Consider the following 21510-nt stretch of genomic DNA (forward strand, 5'->3'; position numbering starts at 1 on the left):
ACAGATATATCATTACTGCAGATAAGTAACTTGTTCATCTGAAAGACTATTAGTTACAGATTCCTTACCTTAGAATAGATACCCCAGCAATACCAACCCCGGAGGTGGGTCTGCAAACCAAGTTCACACCAGAAAGTCCAGGAGAACAGAAGGGTCAAAGAAGCCGCCTCTCTGGACTTGGCTGTCCAGGCAATAGTGTTTGGTGAACGTGTGCAGGGATGCCCAAGTGGCTGCCTGGCAGATGCCACTGAGGGGGACTCCACGTCCCAAAGCAGTAGTGGCTGCCGTCACCCTAGTGGAGTGGGCGCGCAGCCCTACTGCAGGCTCCTTCTTTGCCAAGGAATAACATTTTAATGCAAAGTATGACTCACCGAGAGATGGTCCCCTTTTGCACGGTCCGACCTTTCTTGGCCCCCACATAGCCAACAAAGAGTTGATCATCCACCCAGAATTGTTTTGTGCGATCCAGATAGAAAGATAGCGCACGTTTTGGATCCAGACAGTGGAGTCTCTCTTCCTCCTTGGAAGGATGCGGGCGGGAAGGTGGTGGGCAAAGTGATGGTCTGTCCTATGTGGAAAGAGGTAACCACTTTGGGAAGGAAAGAAGGTCGAGTTGGAAGGACAACCTTGTCTGGATGAACAGCAAGGAAAGGAGGTTTAGAAGAAAGAGCCTGAAGCTCACTCACCCTGGGAGATGAGGTGAGGGCAACCAGAAAGGTAGTCTTGAGAGTCAAGAGTCTGCAAGGACAATTATGTAATGGCTCGAAAGGAGCACACATAAGGTATGTAAGAACCAGGTTCAAGTCCCACTTGGGCATTACGAAGGGACAAGGAGGAAAGGAGGTGAGTAATGTCCTTAAGAAATCTATTTACAATAGGGGACTTGAAAAGAGAAGGCTGATCAGTAAGCCGAAGAAAGGCCGACATATAACCTTTGATGGGTGCCCAGAGCAGTGCCAAAGAAAGAATGTAGAGGGAAACCTCTGATAGAGGGGCAGAAAGGGGACCCACAGTCTTTGCTGCGCAACATGAAACAAATTTGTTCCATCTACAGGCTTATACTGTTTTAGTGGAGGGACGCCTGCCTGCCAAGATAACATTACAGACTTCGGGAGGAAGGTCAAAAGCTGTCAACTGTCGCCGCTCAATTTCCAGGTGGAGGCTGGACAGGTTTGGGTGGAGGGCCTTCCCCTGCTGCTGCAACAGAAAATCCTCCCGAAGAGGCAGTCTGATCGGAGGATCGATGGTCTTGTGCAATAGTTTGGGATACCAGACTATTCGTGCCCTATCCGGAGCCACAAGAATGACTTGGGCCCAGTCGCGCTTGATCTTCTTCAGCACTCTTGGCAGAAGTGGTATAGGCGGAAAGGCGACTCCACTCACGACGAAAAGCGTAGCCGAACGAGTGCTGACTAGGAAATTCCAATGCGCAGAACTGCTGACATTGTGCATTCTCTTTGGTGGCGAACAGATCTAACCAAGGCTTTCACCCCTGCTGAAAGAGACCTTGCACCACCTCTGAGCGAAGAAGCCATTCGTGATCCATCATGCACCTGCACCTAAGTTTGTCCGCCCTGGGGTTCAGGGAACCTGCCAGGTGTTGAACCACAAGAGACATGGCCCTGGTGTTCTAGCCATGTCCAAAGGCGGAGAGCCTCCTGACATAGGGTCCACAACCCCACCCAGTTTGTTGCAGTACCACATGGCGGTGGTGTTGTCTGTGAACACCTGCACTCCTCTTCCCCGAACAGAGGGAAGGAATGCCTTCAGTGCAAGACGAACCGCCCAGAGCTCCAGAAGGTTCATGTGGAGCCCGGACTCCGCCTGAGACCAGAGGCCTCTGATCTCCGCCTCCCTCATGTGGCCGCCCATCCCAGAAGTGATGCATCTGTCACCACTGTGAACTCTGGTTGGGGAAGGGAGAAGGATCTGCCATTGACCCATTTCTTATTTGTTAGCCACTACTGCAATTGGTGTGCAGTGCCCTCTGAGATCTGGATGCAATCAGAAAGACTCTCATGATGCTGTGCCCACTGAAACTTCAGGTCCCACTGCAGAGCCCGCATATGCCACCTGGCATGACCCACCAGCAGGATGCAGGAGGCCAGGAGGCCCAGCAGCCTCAGGGTCATTCTGACCGAAACCTGGGATAGAGGGTGAAAGATTGAAATCATAGCCTGAATATCCCGGACTCGCTGCTCGGGAGGATAAACCCGAAACTGAGCTGTATCCAGAACCGCCCTGATGAAAAGGAGCTTCTGAGAGGGAATCCGGTCTTACTTCAGCAAGTTGATAGTGAACCCCAGTGAGTGCAGGAAGTCTGTCGTAGACCGGAGGTGGGAGACGACAGCCTGGGCAAGCTCACCTTCAAAAGCAAGTCGTCGCGACAGGGGGAAGACTGGAACCCCTGATCTGCGCAGATGAGGTGCGACCACTGCCATCACTTTCGTGACCACCCGAGGGGAGCTGGTAAGGCCACAGGAGAGCACGGTAAACAGAAAATACTTGTGGCCTACTGTGAACCGTAGGTAACACCGATAGGCAGGCAGGATGGGGATGTGAAAATAGGTGTCCTGCAAGTCCAACGCTACCATCCAGTCTCCAGGGTCGAGAGCAGACGGGACCTGAGCTAGTATCAACATTTTTAAACTTCTCCTTCCGGAGGAAGCAGTTGACGCCCCTGAGCTCTAAGATAGGACGTAGGCTTTTGGCCTTATTGGGTAGCAGGAAGTAGTGGGAATAACAACCACAACCTACATCTGGCAGAGGAACTCGATCTTTGACTCCCTTGGCTAATCGAGCCGTAACTTCCTGACGGAGAAGGGCCAGATGATCCTCCGACATGCGATGGAGTGTTGGTGGCATGGATGGAGGGGTAGTCTTGAAGGGGAGGGAGTAGCCCCTTCTGACTATCTGCAAAACCCACCTGTCCGACGTGATGATGTGCCAGTGGGGAAAGTGATGGCGAATCCTGCCGCCCCCTGGCAACTGGTAGCTTTGAAAAGTCAGACTAGGAAGGTTTGGAGGCTGCTGCAGAGGGGCTGCTGGTGGACTGGCCCCCAGACCCACGAGGCTGGATCGCACGTCCCTGGTTGCGCAGGTCTGTGGCTCTGGGTGGAATGTGGTGGGGCACCCCTTCCGTAGCCACGAAAGGAGCGAAAAGCAGATTGCACAGGGCAAGAGGTGGTAGCAAGGCCCAAGGACCGGGCCGTAGCCTTAGAATCCGGAGATGCGAGGCCTAGATCCCCCAGTCGAGTCCGCGGGGCCCGAAGGCGCGTCAGCGGAGTATGGCTGCCCAAAGATGTAATTAAGGGCTACATAAAAACTACGAAGTTGGGCAGGGGTCGCTCCGGCTCCCGGGAAGGGAGGGAAGCTAGGAGTCAACCCAGCAGGCTCCATAGGCGGAGCCGCAGGATGACTACCGTCTGCATCCCGAGACGGCCGATGCACGGGGAGAATGCGAAGAGTGAAGGTGCTTCTTCGCCTTCTTTTTGTGCTTTAACTTACCTGAAGACGAAGATGAGTGGTGGTGATGACTCCGCGACCGGTCCCGCAAACTCCCTCTCGACTGGGACCTCGAGCGACACAGAGCAGACTGCTGGGCTTCCAGAAGCTTTCGGATCTGCTCCCGCAAAGACTTCAGGTTCATGGCCCGACAGTCTGAGCACAACTTCGGGTTGTGGTCGCGGCTCCAGACACCAGAGGCACAAATAGTGAGGGGAAAAAACGAAAAAAGTTTGTGACAGGCGTCACAAGCCTTGAAGCCGGACCGTCGTGACATACCCAAGTGCACCAGGAGTCAACAAGACTCAAAAAGAAGTCAACAAAAGTCGAAAAATAGTCAAAAAGTGAGTAAGGGAACCGCTCTCTCCGGATCTGTTCTGACGGACGTCAGCGCGCAGGGACGGTGTCTAAGTAGATACAGCAGTGTCATTTCGGCAATCACGACGCTGAACGCGGAGACGCCCAACGCCCAAGGGTATTGCTATGAAAAAACTTCTCCAGATCCAGTCTGACGCCTCTATGGCTTGCTTTTGTCGAAATGCATTCACATCTCTTCTTAGGAGGTGCTCTGTAACAAGGTTGTAGTTCTGGGGGAGGGGGGGGGTGAGGGTGGAGGTGGAATGCTGAAATAAATGGCTTGGTCTCTCCCCACCCACCCTATAGGTGGAGTTTGATCGGGGAGCAAATTTGTGTGCTGCAACTGCTTGATGGGAGTAGGCCCCTTTTTGATATCTCACCTGCACCGGCCTCTGTGGTTTCCATTGTAAACTCCTTTATTGTAACCTCTACCTGTATTGTGTTGGGGTGTTGCTGCCTTTATTAGGAGTGCCACTGCTCAGGGGACATGGGCTTCTTGTTTTTGAAAGGACTATCGAAATGTTTTGCTCTGTAACATCTCATCAACCTGCAGACTGAAGTGGTGTTCTCCCTCGAACTACAGGTTGATGAGATGTTGCTATACCTCTTGTTTAAAGCCTGATATATGGAGCCATGCATGTCTGCGCCGTAGGATACTAGTGCTGACAATAGTAGAGGCTGTCAGCAGCACCTAAAGTACAGCGTATATTTATGTTTGAAATAGTTTCCCTTCTGAAACCATATCCTCTCCCCTATTTCTATGTTGCTCAGGAAGGTGTTTTAACACAGCTTTTATTTCCTCCCATTGTGCTGTCATACCTTGACAGTAGGGCCACTGATTTGGCAATCCTACGAGTAGTTGCTCCGACTGAAACCCTCTTACTTGCAACATCCATCCTTTCACTATTATTGTCTGAAGGAGGGGATTCACCTGTGGCTTGGGCAGAGGTGCACTTACAGGCAGTGTGAACCACAAGTAAGTCTGAAGGAACCATTCCTTAAAGTATGCAGTGTTATTTGGGGAATCTGTAAATGTCTTTTCAACCAGTGGGGGGACCAATCTGGCTCTAACAGGGTCTTCAATGTTTTCAGGCTTGGGCTTGAGCATTCCTTTGAGCACTAGGAAGAACTGAACTGACGTCTTAGTGTCTCGACTAAAAAGTCCACCTCTTCTTGGACCACGTGCAGGTCTACTTTGTGGTAGGTGACCACACACTAGATGACCTCATGGTGTGAAGAGGTGTCATCTGTAAGGGAGGGCCAGACAGGGTAGTGCTCTAGATCAGTGTACCCTGCCTGAGTAATATGATAGTCGTCCTATGGGTAGTCTGTTGAGTCAGTATCTAGAGTTGATGGAGTCAAAAGGCCCTGCTGGAGAGTCTGACAGGGGAAACTGTGGATGATATCTGAACTGTCGGCAGTGGTGGCGGAGCGTGCAGGAGAATAGTGTTAGTTACACTAAGTCTATATTTTTTATGGGGTGGCTCTTGTACAAAGGGCTTTGAAGCAGTCTCTCCTGGAAAGGAAGCTTTCTTTTATGAGGTATAGGGGCTGGCGGTGAAAGGAAAGTGTAATGATATTTCTGTGACCGGGTAAATAAAGAGGTGCTAATGCAGTGTCCAATTCTTGCTAAAGCCACTCAAGAATAGGGCTCCTCATCCGAGGGAAAGGCTGCAGGTTTGCATGGCTCAGTGTTGTGGGCATGATGTGGATAAGGGGTCAAAGCAAAATCTGGTCTGGTAGCGACTGTGGCTTCGACATTGAGGGAATATTAGAGATTGACTGCTGTTTTGGAGCCAAGGCGACTTTTGGGGGCAAATGTGCCTTTTGGAGGCAATGGGTTGATGAAGGCTATTGTGTCGGAGCTAATGGTTCGGTGTGGCCGGCCTTCTGCTGGTTTTTGTTGGTGTCGCCTAGGCCTTGTTGGGGTGGTGGCCCATTTCCAGCTTTGCCCTTGCCAATGTGCTTAGGACTTCAGTCCCTAATCCTACAAGAGGGGTGCTCAACCTTTTCACAGGGAGCAGGTTGGTCATGAGTTATACTCCAGGTTCTCATAGTAGTCTTCATCCAAAGGCTAGACTTCGACAATATAACAAACTTGTGCTTTTCATTGAAACCTGTGGGCTGCAGAGTTACTGGCCTTTGTTTGAGGGGGGGATCCCTGATGCTTCAGGCACCTAGTCTCCCTGCAGGTGTCTTAGGTCTCAGAGTTGTCTTTTTGGAGCAAGGTGCATATCTGCGGATGTTGCGTTCAATAACCGTTTCCTTCTACCTGAAAGCCTGCCCTGCTGGGTAGCTTGCATCTTCGTGGTTGGGCGCCAGGCAGAGATTGCTGACTTGGTGTTGATCGATCCACGGGTACCAAGTGTGGCATTGGCAGAGGTATTGTAACAACTGTTCCATCACCAGCGCTCATTGCTGGATAGGGTGCCACGTGGGGAAGTCTTTTTTTGGCCCCTCAAAGGGGCTAGGCCAAGATGCAGTTGGAAAATGACTGCTGAGCGAGGGTTCTATGAATATTGCTGGAGAGAAAGATGTAGAACTAAAATGTCAAGAAAGGACATTGACAGATTACTACAATACCATGTGTTACATGCCGAAACACAGAGCCTACTCCGTGCACGTCAGAGCCTGAATTAAAAAAAGAAAACCCAATGTCACAAGGAGTCACAGCTCCTGCCCAATGTACGTCAAGCAGAGGAGTCACACTGCATCTTATGACTGGAAAACGTTCGTAGAAGATAAACAACTTGCAAATGTCCAAGCCCAACATTAAATGTCAGAGGTATGCAAAATGTGCATTTACAGCAACACATACAACGAATGTATATATATGACAAATAGAGGCAGAGAACTCTGGGTAGTTCTCAAGTTTAGGTGGAAAGCAGCTCCTGTATAGAGTACCCTCGACACCAGCCACACTCTAGATCTCCTCACCTCAAATGTCTGCTTTTCTATCAAAGTCTTTAATCATAGAATTAGCACAGTGCCATCCACGCAGAGATCGAAAGGGACAAAGATATATATATATATATATATATATATATATATATATATATATATATATATATATATATGCACCAAGTTTCTCCGTCAAGATGAGTCGCTCTCTTTCCGTGTGTTCGAGGCATTTAATTGCTACTATGCAGAGATGGCATTGCCTAATGCATTTCGGTCACAAACACTGACCTTTCTCAAAGGCAGAGCACGCCACGACTTAGCAGTTAAGACAACCGCCCCAGCACATTTGATAGTTCTGAAAGTGCTGTCCATTGGTGGTCGCCTGACAAGGCTGGCTGGCTGGCTCCCAAGGTGTGCTGGGATTTGTAGTCCGCTGTTGCCCACACAGTGTAACTGCTGCCGTTAGTTCTCTATCTGCAATTGTTGTTCCACGGAATCCCGCATACCGCTTCTCAGGTTGCTGGAGCCTTTCCAAGGTCCGGTCCTTGGAGGCTGCTCGGCTGCCCTTGAATTGCTTGCGCAGGTAAAGAGTTTCAGTCCAGGGTAGGGCAGTGTACCGGCGCTCTTGGTGGAGGAGCGTGACTCGAGGCAGGACAACGCCTCTGTATATGCACCAAGTTTCTCCGTGAAGGAAAAAAAGAGTCGCTCTCTTTCCGTGTGTTCGAGGCATTTAATTGCTACTATGCAGAGATGGCATTGCCTAATATATATACACAACTATTTCTTACAGGACTGGGTCAAGAGCTTGCCATCATATCTGCAGGATACCTCAGATATCCTAAGAAAAGTCAATGACATTACATGGAGTTCAGACTTACTATTAATAACATTGGACGTAACTCCGCTTTACACCTTTATCGCCATCACGATGGCATCAAGGCTATTGAACATTATTTAAATCAAAGACCAATGTGCCTATATATGCACAACAAAATGTTACTTAATTTGGTATCTACATGCTTGGAACAGAATTTCTTCCTCTTTGACAATCAAATATACCAGCAGACTAGGGGAGTTGCAATGGGGGCCTGCGTTTCTCCCAGCAATGCCTGTTTGCATATGGAGCTGTGGGAGGAGCAGGTCCTCATGGTGCAATTCAAGGACACAATAGACCAGCATGTGCCCATATAGTTGCGCTACATTGACTATCTGTTCCTAATCTGGAGGGGCTCCGAGACATGTGCTCTCCAGTTTTTCGAACAGATTAATGACAACCGTCTAAACATCCACTTTACTGCTAGCATTAGCAAGTCTTCAGTTTATTTTCTTGATGTGGAGGTTTGTGTGAAGAATGACAACATTGCAACCAGATTATATCGTAAAACCACTGATGGTAACAGAGCTACATGCCAAAAGTCATCACCCACGCCATTTGATACAAAGCATCCCTTATGGGGAGATGCTACATGCCAAACGCATATGTAGCAATGAGGAAGACTGTCACATAGCATAGCAATCAAGCAGACAGATTTCTGGAAAGAGGGTATTCTCCTGACATCTTAGACAGGGCCATCAATAAAACCAAGTCACTTTCCAGAACACAGACCCTTACAGTTAAAACTAGTCCGCAGGATGTAGGCCAAGACCATCCAGAGCAGCCATCTAGAGTGATTCTGACCTACAATAGGCAGCACCAGGCCCTAAGGAAAATACTGAATATAAATTGGAGCCTGGTGCGGAGAGATCTGATTTTAGGTAACTATTTACCTAACAACCTAATCTGTCGTTTAGAAAGGAAAATGCTACTTACCAGTGTGCATCTGTTCTTGGCATGTAGAGCTGCAGATTTCTACACTTTGCATTAGATCGCCACCTGGTGTTGGGCTCAGATGATTGCATGTTGTCGTCGTCTTGGAAGAAGTCTTTGTAGTCACGAGATAGGTGACTCCTGCCTTTGACGATAGTGCGCATGGGCATCGGCTCCATCCTTGGATTGTTTTTTTCCAATAGCCCCACCAACTGGCTCACCTCACACAAAGGATTTATCAAATGCCCAACTTGCAAAGCATGTAAATTTGCACGCAATAAGACATGCTATACCAGCCCATTCAAATCAGACCCTATACCTAACAGTAAAAGACTGACTTGTAAAACAGATTAAGCAGTATATGTGCTGGAGTGTCCCTGAGGCTTATGTTACATAGGCAGCACACTGCCAGTTCACAACAGGATACTCCAGCACATACGGGCAATCACCAATAAGGATCAAGCCTACCCAGTGGCTAGGGCACTTTGAGGAGAGCCACGATGGCAACCCAGTACACTTACAATATTTTGCTATTGACACCCCCGACCCCCCCCCCCCTTCTTAAAAGGGGAGGAAATCGCGAAGCCCAACTTCGTCTTTTAGAAACGAGGTACAAATTGGAGCTGATACTAAGACACCTTTAGGGCTCAATGCGAGTGAAGATTTTTATACTTGCTTATAATGGGCTTGTTCGGTCAACAAAGTATACAGTCTTTGGGTTGTGTTAGCACCAGTTTTCTGTACAAGAGATAGTGCATATGTATACACATATAAATACATTCACAGTTTGTTTTATACATTTCAACCCCTCAGTCATAGGATTTTACCCATTTATTAATTTGTGGCCCTTAGCACTTCTTTGAACCCATTGAGGTTCAATAGGGTGACACTTTTGCACTTATCACGCATTGACTATAATAGGATATGGAGCGATTGTAAGCCCACTTGGGCTCAATTTTGAAGAGCAGCATAAAAACAAAGAGCATATCATCCTAACACGAATATGAGAATGTTTTTATCATCTGTGGCAAACCAAAAAAAGTGCTTGCTATCCATTATCAGTGACACTTTCCTTAATAATCTCGTGTTTATTATTGTTTTACACAGGTTTTTTTTTACAATGGTCAATATGTTTTTTTTTTTACAATGGTCAATATGGATCGTGGTATATTTATGACCAGATTATAGTGTTGTAAACAGTGGCATGTTTAGCTTTTGCAATTCTTATTTAAGAATGTTTTAATAGATTTTAAATGCCACACATTAGGTTCAATATTTACATTTATATTTACCTATAGGTACATTTACATATTTATTGATTCAAAATGTATGCTCATTTGCAAATGGTGTACCTTTTGTTTTAGCGCTCATAGGAAAACGAATGCTAGAAGTATTTTTTCCATATCTATGAACAAGTCACCTGTTTTCACATGTAACGTTACGCACTAGCACTTTGAATAGTGGTTAAACATTAAGCAACGCGTCATGTGATCAATGCCCATGTGGGGCTGAAACGCGTTATGGCAGAGATGCAGGGCATGGATTAACCTCATCTTTGCACCAGGAACTTTGTGTCGGCGTTAGTCTTTTCCTAGGGGAATTAGATGTTTTGTGGCGAAGCCATCAAAATATATATTTATTTATAAAGTTTTATATAGCGTGAACTTGATCCATATCACACTCAACACCAGCGACACTCCCTTGTGTCTGGACACAACTATACCGGTCTGAAGAGCTCTAATGAGAATGAAACACGTGTCAGGGGTTGCTTTTACATTCACTGTTTGTTTTATACATTTCAACTCCTCAATCATAGGATTTTACCCATTTATTAATTTGTGGCACTTAGCACCTCTTTGAACCCATTGAGGTTCAATAGGGTGACACTTTTGCACTTTTCACACATTGACTATAATAGGATATGGAGCGATTGTAAACCCACTTGGGCTCAATTTTGAAGAGCAGCATAAAAAGAAAGAGCATATCATCCTAACACCAATATGAGAATGTTTTTATCATTTGTGGCAATCCCCCAAAAAAGTGCTTGCTAATTATTATCATAGTGTTCAAAATATATATTTATTTATAAAGTTTTATATAGTGCAAACTTGATCCATATCACACTCAACACCAGCGACACTCCCTTGTGTCTGGACACAACTATACCTGTCCTAAGAGCTCTAATGAGAATGAAACACGTGTCAGGGGTTGCTTTAATTTATTTCAGGTTGGCTTGGTTGGTATTTTACCAATTCAAAGTTGCAATACTGTACATGGAGTGGTAAAAGGCGTTTGCCATTTTACAGCTCAGCATGGACAGCACTGTGCTAGTCCTATGCTTAAAGACTTTGCTGTAGAAATGGCAAAATACTTTTTTCCCTTTCTATCGCGGCGTGGATGGCACTGTGCTAAACCTATAGAAAAGCAGAGATTTGCAGAGAACAGATCTAGAGTGTCGCTGGTGTTGATGGTGCTCTATACAGGAGCTGCTTTCCACCTAAACCTGAACTACCCAGAGTTCTCTGCTTCTATTTTTCATAATTTTTGCATCTATACACACACACACTCCCAGAGTGTGTTAAATGGAAAGTAAAATAGTTTTCTAATGTCAGACAGGGAACCATTCCAGTCATTTAAACAAAATGATAGCATATAGGAAATGCTCCAGGGAAGAGAAAAAAGAAGAGGGAGATTAATATAAAAAATCAAATCAGGAGCTTAGAACGGAGACAATACAGCCATCTCTAATCATGAGCAAGGGCTGACCCAAAGACCTCCCTGTGCTGCATTATTTTGGAGACAATAGGTCTTTAATAAATAGCTAAAGCAGTGGTCGAGGCACCAGAAGGGTTACTTTTCCAAGGTCACAAGCTACACTCCCCTTTTCACCCACAGGTTCAGTTAGTGACGGTGGTTGGTAAACTAAATATGATGTGTTTCATCTTTGCATGCTTGGTTAAACATATAAGAACAAACTAGGATGATTGGTGATTTGTGGGTCGGGTGATGCAAGGACCTGTTGATTGAATGCAAAAACCGCGGGCTCTGATAAAGTTCTTTAATCTTAGCATTCTTTTGGAAAAGCTTTTCCTCATCCTGGCTTTGAATTCCTAACCAATCATGAAAGAATTAAAATTAAGAATCTTTTCTAAAGTCCATTATTATGTATGGAAGAGGAGAGGTCAGTTTTTTGTTTTTTATTAATTTATTCGTAATGAATTGACTTTCTGGTAAATTAGTAAATGGGACAGTCTACAAATTAGGGACCTAAAGATATTTCTTTGATGTGTAGCAACTGCTCAGGCATTTTAGTTACTGCCAGTTATATTGAACGTGTGCGTTACTAATTTACACAATCAACACAGAGGACAATTCCTACTACTGAATAAACTGCTAAAATAAAATAGGACCTATGAGTACAACACATTAAGGCATCCAAAGCTAAATGGAAAAGGAACTTTTTTTTTTAAATGTATAACTTTAATAAAGCAAATAGTTATTTTACTTACAAGAGCTTTAAAAATAAAATACAAAATGTACAGTTCCAGTTTAGAAACATTCGACTATTCACACGAAGCACTGCAATTTATGATGAAATTAGCTAAGCACCAAACCCCTGCACTTGGCAGTGTAAATGACGAGGTTAATGGCAAGACTTTTTTGCCAAGTGCAATAAGGTTTAAATTACCAGTGTTCAGAACAATTGGAAGCAAAGAACATACACATACACAGTCAAAGTGGATGCATACAGAAATGTTTCACTCAGTTTCCACAATGTATTTGCATTTCAATTTTATAAACTGTCACAATTGTACTACCATCTCAGTTGTAAAAAAAAAAAAATATATGCAATTAAACATTGTATTGGCACTTGAGATTGGAGAAGTCAAATTCACTACAAATATATATTCATGTCCTGAAAGATGGTTTTTGTTCTTATGTAACAAGAGTCATGAAGGGATTTTAAGTGCAACCAGATTTAGGATTTGAAGTTAATCAAATACACATAGCACTATGTGCCACTACAGGAAACTGAAAAAAAAATGATAACCACTAGCATTTTCAGTACAAGATCTTCAAAAGTAAAGGTAGTACAGAATAACTAATGACATTACATACAAGAGCAAACCAAATTGATTGTGCAAAGCACATTACTATAAAAGGTCTATGTACAGCAAACAATTCTTTGTAAACATGGTAAGCATAATTTTCAGAAAACATGGTGACAATATAAATACAGGCAACATTGGCATCCTCAAACAGCACAAACGGTAACATTCTGGGCTTGTAAACACAGCCCATCACCATACAAACAGAAAAAACATATGGGTTATTAAAAAAACCCAACTTTTTAATGGTTTTAGTGTTTTTATATATATATATACTTATATATATTTATACATTTTTTTGGTATATTTAGATATAAATGTACTTTAAATTGGTAGAAAATGGGAACAAAAATGTGCTTTTACTATCTTCGCTGAACAGTTTTATGAAGTTAATAAAGACAACTAAATTACCCACTTTCCTAAAATATTAGAATAGTGTAATGATTTAAGAAAATACAAAAATAAGATTAATACTGTCAATACTTTTATCCCCGAAAATATCGTGGGTTTTAATCTTTTAAAGATGTAGTATGAAATTTTAAATAAAGCAACTATAAAGAATCTTTTGTAACCTATAATAATATACAGTGGAACTATACAAATATATTTATATTTCTTACCACTGTTTTACTGTTTTTCAATATAATTTTCTTAAGCACCATCCCCTCTCCTGCATTTACTTTGGTTGGAAGAATATTCCTTTTTCCACAGGTTGTATTGGTTTAAATGGCACGTAATGACTGTACATAATTACATTATGTCCAGTTCTTTAAAAAAAACAAAAGTGTTTACCAATTTGCTAACCATATTTTAAATTTTTTATCTAGTTTCGTATCGGAGCCAGCTCACTACGTTTTTACTTTTAAACTGTATTATATCAAATAAGACTTCTCAATATTTTCAAGCAGTCAGTCATCAAAATGTCACACATTTAAGGAGCACTATGTGGATAACGCCTTTGGCCAAATGTAGCAGTATTTAACAGTATACATGAAAATCCAGATCAAAGACCCACATAAAGCTGATTATCCTACTACGGCAAGGATAAATATATTTGACAAGTTAGCATGTTGCTCATGAACCTGAAATTGCCCATCAACTGATGTAAAAATCTGTGTTGCAATTCTGCTTCTGAAACTTTGCAGTCACATTCACATTTAGAATTTCATGTACTGCTGCTGCTTTACTACCCTAAACAAATTATAATTGCCATTGGCAGCTTATTTAGAACAGCAAGCCTTTACAACTTGTGCATATATAAATCTAACAAGACCAGTGCTGAGCAACATTATGGCCACTACGTCTGTATGTTATAAAATATTTCAATGCACCTTCAGCAATATATGTTCAACTATAAACCTATGTGAAAAAATATCTATAAAATACAGTGTTTCATATGGTAATCTTTTTAGTATTTTTTTGTTAAAAAGTAATATTCCAAAGCAAATGTAATATATTTTAAAAGCCTTTCTACATCACAGTTTTGGACTGCTAAAGTGTATATAATGCAACAAATGTACTGGCTGTCCTTGCTCAACACTAAATTTTAATTAAAACATTTGTACATTAGTGTCATTTTTATACAGATTTACCTGGAAATATTTCACTCCATGTTTAAAAAAAACCAAATCAAAAGGAATATAATGCACTTCAATACACAAGTAAAACTGTGAAATTGATATATACACCACTGATAAGATCTTTTGGCCCTATGTTAAATCTTCTCATTTGAATAGTATCAGTACTGATGCAGGTATGATGGTCTGCGTTCATGCTTTACTGGAAAAGATTTAAAGCCCTTATTCATCTGCTTATGCTGCTGTGCCTGCTGCTGTGCATAAGCAAATGTAGAGATTCCTGTCGATGGAGTACAGTCATTCGCTGTGGACCACACAGGGGACTGCAAAATTTGCATTGTGTCATTCCATTGGCTGACTGGATTAGTCATCTGGTACAAGGAAGAAGTGTGACTGGGCAGTGTATTTGTGTGGGGAGAAGAATGTTGCCAGGGAGCTTTGGGCGGCCATGTTTTGGTTTTATTGTCCTGTCAATTTGAAGAAAGGAAAATACACAGAAGTATGTTAGTAAAATACTTGGTATTTTTAAAAGTGAATAACATAATTGTCAGAGTACTCTAATACAACTAATTCAGAACATTTTAAACACAGATTCATTTTGAGAGTTGCAAGTTAGAATCGTCCCAGAGAACAATTCACTTACCTTATTATTTAAGCACTTTTTATTCAAGGCTGAGATAGACCATATTAACATAGGATATAAAATATTAAATCAATTGCAATATTTCAACATGGTAGCAAATTTACAATCATATGTTCTCACAATTGCTCTATTATTCACATTTGGTACAATGGAATATAAATCAAACTTATTTATCATAGAGGCGAAAAAGAACAAGCATCTAAATACAATAGGATCCAAAGATTTGATGGCACCACTATAAAAAGAGGAGCACCTTTGCAGCTAAGATCTTCCGCTTTGTTATAAACTTAAAAGACTCTCACCTAAGCACAGGTCATAGTAATATCTTTGTCAAAAGTTCATGAGAACTGCTTTCATAATATGAACAGTATATAAATCTTTACTGTCTGCAACCAGGATTAGGTTGGCAGCTCATACTGTTTTATATTCAGTACTACTTAGTTAAGATCTACATCTTCCTTCCGATATACCACCAACACTAGAATCACTTGAAATGATAGAGGACTAATCAGGATCATCAAAGAATTAGCCTTTGTGGTCATGACTGGTCAACAACTGTACTATGAATTATTTTGCAAGCCTAAGTACTGTTATTCATTATAAAGCAATTTGGGTACCACCAATGTAACATTTCCCGCTATATTTCCTTGTGCCAAAATCCCTGCTTTGTTATAACATGGTTAAGCAGTTTTAGTGGCTACTGTATCGCTGATGTCTGATTAAGGATCATCAAGTCATTAGCATTGTATAATGCCATAACTTTAGTTTCTGTTTCTGCCAGCTCCAAAAATTTCCTGTAGTGTCACCAATTTGACTTTCCCTCTATTCAAAAATCTGTTAAGAAACCATAGTTCCAATGTATCAGCGACAAAGATCGATACTTTATTGTATAATGAGAGACAAGTACCTCGTAATATGCTCTGTAGGCGCAAAGCAAGTGGACTGCATTTGGTTATGGTTAATAAAAATGTAACAAAATATAAAAAGAAAAAAAAGAACCTATAAAAAAGAAACTATAGTTCCAGAAGTTAACCTCCTTCCTATTTGGGTGTATCAGTACTCAAAATGGCTTCCACTGGCACTCTCCGACTAAGTTACTTGCTCTACTGTTCTGTACTGTTCCATTTGGAGGGAGTACAAAGAGTAAAAAATGAAACAAATGAATAAAGCAGAACTTTCAGAAATGTGCCCTTTTAATATCAGTTTCAGTAGAATATATGTATGAGTGGGTTTCGGAACAGACGCAGGCGGTAGGAAAGTTCTAAAGATTCTTTTACTCACAGCTGGTAAAGGAACTGATGTGTAATGCAGAACATAAATTCAATATCAATAACATGGGATAATTCCTATTAAATAAATAGAAAAAGAATGAATAAAACAATTAAAAAAACACAAAAAAACATGCTGCTTTATCATTAAATCAAAATTGTGTAGAATGGAAAGTTAGGAATAAGGGAGTCTTTGGATGACCGGTAGGTGTGGATAAACGAGGACTACAATAAGGGTACTAAATGTAATGGATGAAATCAAAGCGAAAAAGGTGTTGACAAGAAATTATGATGAATGTTTAAGCTTTGATGGGGAAGATGAGAATGGAACATCTCGCCTGAGCGTTGTAGATTAGGAAAATAAGTCATCCCATAGCTTGAGGTTTCTTTTTAGCTGGAATACTCGCTTGAGCAATATAAATTATTCAAGTTAGGAAAATTGGATGAAATGTTGGCTAAGTATGATGTCAAATGTTTTTCAGAAACATGGCTGTGTGGGGAAACCCCAATATTAAAAACGTTTATCCAAATAATTTGAAAACCTAAAGCAAATGGAACAGGACGGGCATTGGGGGTCTATTAAGTCTAGTTTCCACTGGCATCGCAAGAGGTTTAAGTAATTTGAATACCAAATGTGAGTGGATACAGATCAGACAAGCTAATTTAGATGGTTTAAAAAATAAGTTTGCCAAAAGAACTCTAGTGAAATTTGCATGGATTTAAAGGGTAGGAAATAAATAAATGTGCAGTAACAGGTTGTGCAAAATATGGCTTTACAGATTATTTCTCGTTCTCACCTCAAACTCTGAACAATTTGGTAGTTTCTACTGAGGGTAAAACGGCAAGGTGCGTCATTAGATATACCATGGCTTAATTTACTTGATGGTAATTCCCAGAAGTCTTAACATGGGCCTTTGAGTTTCCAGACCATATTATATAAAATGCAGATTATCCGCCTGCAGGGCCTTTCAGTTTTTTGGTAACATTCTTATTACATGCTATAAGAACATGAACGGCTTGTTATGCACATGGAAGCACTTTCATCGCTTATGTGGTATACTGTGAATATAATCTGATAAGAGTTGGATAGATGCACTGCAAGAAGGTTATGTGACGAACACGTTAATTCAAATTTCTGGTGCACCGAAAGGAGGCGTCGAGGGTCCTGCGACGTCCTAGTTATAGAGTTGGAGAAGTGAGACTAGATGGAACCTAGAATCATCCCTTGCGGGCACACAGTGAATACCCACATTAAGTAAACCACCCACTCCCAAAGAGATCACTCCTGATTAAAAGAGCAATGGCTGAACACAAATTCTGCAACACTGAAAGACGACCACACAGAGAATACTACAGAGTAATTCTTTCTTAGCAAGATCTCAAGCAATTTACAAAGAGAATCATATAGTTTCATATACCCTCTATTGGATAACATGGAGAACATTGTCAGATGAGGACCTCAAGATAAAGAAGACAATGTACAAACACATGTTCTTCAGTATGGCACTTTCTTGGACTATGGGATAGTACCAGAACAAGACTACTGTGCTGATCTTTTTTCCTGAAGCCTGTCCAATCCTTCAGGAGTGCTAGGACCAATTTCCCCCAAAAATTAATCAAACCTAATGGGAGATAGTTGGCTGGATCTTTCTCGCTGCCTTTCCTAAAACCCGGAATGTTATTGCCATCCATCCATCGGAAAGGGATAGAAATTTCAATCATTAAAGCATGTGCTATAGCTTCTGAGGTTTAAAAATCAATAGAGATTTAAATGGGCCAATGCCTTAAGACTTGAAAGAAAGACCTGCCAGGGAGTGGTGCTATGAATGTAAGGAACATTTAAAGGACTAGTCAGTCAGTCATCTCTTTATCTGATCCATTTAAAATACAGACCATAAAAGTAAAAACCACATTGAAAGTAATCACTAGTCGTTGAAGAACCGGTTATCCAGGTATGATGCATTGGTGAAGCAATGCAGCAAGACATCACAAGTATACACAGGTCAACTTAATAAGTTTCTTTGACTAGTGGGATATATAACTACAATGTGCTTAATAAAAACAAATGTTTCTCATTTGTAAAACTGCTTTTGCTTCCAAAAACGACTAACATTTATTAGATGAGTTTGGTCATTGTTTCAATCTGTTTGCAGACTACTGAAACAGAATTTTTTACTTCTAATAAACTGAAACAGTTCCAGAACATCTGAAAAATTTGGAAAGGGAAATACAAAAAGGACTTCATTTTTAAAGATGATTACACAATGAGTGGTCTTCAAACACATGAACAAAGGTCTTAGCAATAAAGGTGGTCCATACAGTATCCCCCTTAAAACAGTATCAGCTGGTAAATCACCAAGACATTTTGATCAGAGTAATCTGAGTCTTTTGACCACAGATGAGAATCAATCTGAATTAAATGAGAAATAATTCTTTCCTCTTGCGTTTCATTAATACAGGTCATGGGTTGTCTACCTAACTGGTTTTCGAGGCCTTGCTGGTGTATTATTCTTATATCTGTGTATTTCAGTATGATCAAATGGTTAGTATTTAGGTTAAATATTTAGAGAGATTTGAAAAAGTACTTCCACATTCATTGTTAAAGAGACTTTCACATCAGCAGCAGAAAGGGATAAACAATGAATCGTATTGGTGAGAGCTACAGAAGTCCCTCTGGCACATCTTCTGTCTAACGTTGTCACAGATAAATAATGCCTCCTAGCTCAAAAATTACCATAAAGACCAAAGTTCCCCATGTCATGGATCTGAAGGAAGGCAATCTAGAAGCAGGTGGAGGATAGCGAGTCCAGAATATCTAGATGATACAACCGGAAATGCTGCATCTTTACAAGCTATGTAAGAACATATCATTTGATTCGGAATAACAGTTGAAAAACATTAATTTTGGAACAAACCAATAATCTGCTCAATTCACCTTTACAGATGTCAATAATGATTTGTCAGCCAGAGGAGCGGGTAAGGGCAAGTAAAAGACTTTCTGCGAATAGACCATGGATAAAAATGGAGGTTGTCCAATGAGGCAGCTTACTGTTGCCCAATTTCATAGAATCAACTGCTAACTGAGCACTTCAGGCTGATGATGCCCATGACAACTCCAGAGATTCGGTCTTACACAGGAGTTGAGGAACTAAATACTTTACCTCCTCCTATTTAGAGCAGCAGGATGTCAAATGTGACTTTCAGAAATGATCAGGCATTTACCGCAGTAGAGATCTGGAAGCAATGATTTGTTTAATCTATGGACCCCAGTCTTCCATGTTCTAAAGGGTTTGAAAAGAGTTGCTACAAGGAATGGATGTAACGCTAACATTGTTCCAGGAGTAGTTCGATAGCAGCATGACATTTCTCACTTCAACCCTAAAGACTAGTCAAGCCGAGGAGACAGCAAAACAGAAGAGGTGACTGGCTCATGACTGGACAAGCGAGTCAACATGGAGCCAAGATAATGGCTTTTTTGGGGAAGGTGGGGGCAACTGATGTAGACTGCTTTAGATGCCCACCCATATTATAAAGTTTACTTTTCGGGATGAATGTTGAAAAGCATAGACTGCATGAGACAAACACCATGTATCTATGTAATTATTATTGGCGCCATCATTGTTTTTTGATGGGACCAATTTTTATTTTCACCAAAGGCAGTTACAGCACATCCATGGCATAATAGTTACATACATATAATGCGTCAGTTACATCAATGATGTTAAGCATGAAATAAGTTTAAGATCAGTAGGAATTCTCAATCATCCAGTGCAATTGGGAGAACAGCAAGAGAACCCCGGTAACCCAAACAGTTACCAACAGTAAAATGTGATGACGATTCTCAATCACTAATGGTCTGAAAAACTACTTTGTTGCACATCCATACCATAATAAATCAGTGAGTCCTCAAGGAACCCCAGCTGATGGTCTAGTCAGGCTCTGTAAGACTGTTCGATACTTACAATTTTACAGCTAAGAGGATGTAGGGTGTGCACAGCGAATTTATATATATGGCGATGTCAGCCAGGCAGAATGTTTCAACGCAAGGCGCTAGGATCATAACTTTTTACAGAGCAGGACTGGTAAAGTACTTAACAGTTAGCAAGCAGTGAAGCACTAGGCAGTTAGCCCTTAGCCGTAAGCTTGTAAATCAGTTAGCAGCATTTCACAGTCTGATGCGACTGGGTATTTGAGCAGTCCCCGAACCTCTCTTTACGCCTGAGTGCCACCACTTCTGCGTAGCCCCGCTTGAGTCTCGCCCTACAACAGTCCTGACAACGTTGGTGCCTTCCAATGCACGGGTGAGGGATCAGCAGGGCAAAATCAATTAATTTGGCACTCGCCTTTGCAACCTTACTGACGCTTAAATCAGGCCCAGAAGGACTCCCTCTAGTGTGCACACGTCTGAGCAACCTAGTTACTGTCCTCAGTGCCTCAGAAACCTCCTACCAGAGAGATGCCACTGCTGCGCAAGTCCAGAACGTGTAGGGGGTCCTCTCTCAATTGTGTACATCTGGGGCACATCAAGGAGAAACCAAGTATGTTGATGTAAGTTAGTGGGAGTGAGATAGGATCTGTGGAGTATTATACCGAATACATTGGATCTTCGCGTTCCGCAACACTTTCCAAGTGTAGTGTAACACGTTCTTCCACTCCTTCTGACCACACCAGTCTCCCAACAATCCCGGGTTGCTGCCAACAGACTGTGTGTGGTGTAGGCCAGTGCATGGACAAGTCACGTAACAAGCTTGCAACCATGTCCCATAATATACAGTGTATGTATTAAGAGGTGTTGTGAAGGTTCAGTGGCAGTAATACCCCAATGTTGCCCCAGCAACGCCATGGTATCACCATACCACCTACCAGAAGATCATACTCCTCCCTAAGCTGCTCGTTGGGCAAGAGGACGCCATCACAAAATAAGTTGCCTAGGGTGCACGTTCCCACTGCCTCCCAGGTTTCCATCCCCCCACCCTACCCAGTTTCACATGAAGGGTTCAAGTGAACATAATGGGATCTAGGGAGAGTAACCAGGGATGTGCGGCATAAGTCGCAAGCTGCGTTGGAAGCTGAGAAAGTCAATGCAGAACAGACTATTCGCACTGTGTGGGAGCCTAGCATGTAGGAGAAAGGCATGATGCACAACCTGCCGTGCCTGGGAATCGTCAGGAAGACCTAGCTCCTCTGTAAAGTGAGCCGATAGCAAGCATGTGGGCCATTGCAGCTGTGCCGCCAAGTAATAAAGCTCAAAGTTAAGGGCTCCCAATTCTCTGCTCTGTGGCCAATTGAAGATTGCGGAGTGCGACGTGCCTCCTCCCTTTATTCCAAATAAAGCTTCCCAGCT

General features: G+C 42.3%; 1 protein-coding gene across 1 annotated transcript in view; it reads right to left on the bottom strand.

The window, feature by feature from the left end:
* Positions 1-11785: 11785 nt before the first annotated feature.
* The window catches only part of GARRE1 (granule associated Rac and RHOG effector 1), a 437745-nt gene continuing 428020 nt past the window's right edge, over positions 11786-21510 (bottom strand). Inside the window, exon 14 of the mRNA XM_078670097.1 lies at positions 11786-14722. Within this exon, the coding sequence (XP_078526223.1) occupies positions 14417-14722 (306 nt within the window). The 3' untranslated portion in view covers positions 11786-14416. The remainder of the gene's footprint in view (positions 14723-21510) is intronic.

This window comes from Lissotriton helveticus, chromosome 12 (genome assembly GCF_964261635.1).
Source record: "Lissotriton helveticus chromosome 12, aLisHel1.1, whole genome shotgun sequence".
Lineage (NCBI taxonomy): Eukaryota > Metazoa > Chordata > Amphibia > Caudata > Salamandridae > Lissotriton > Lissotriton helveticus.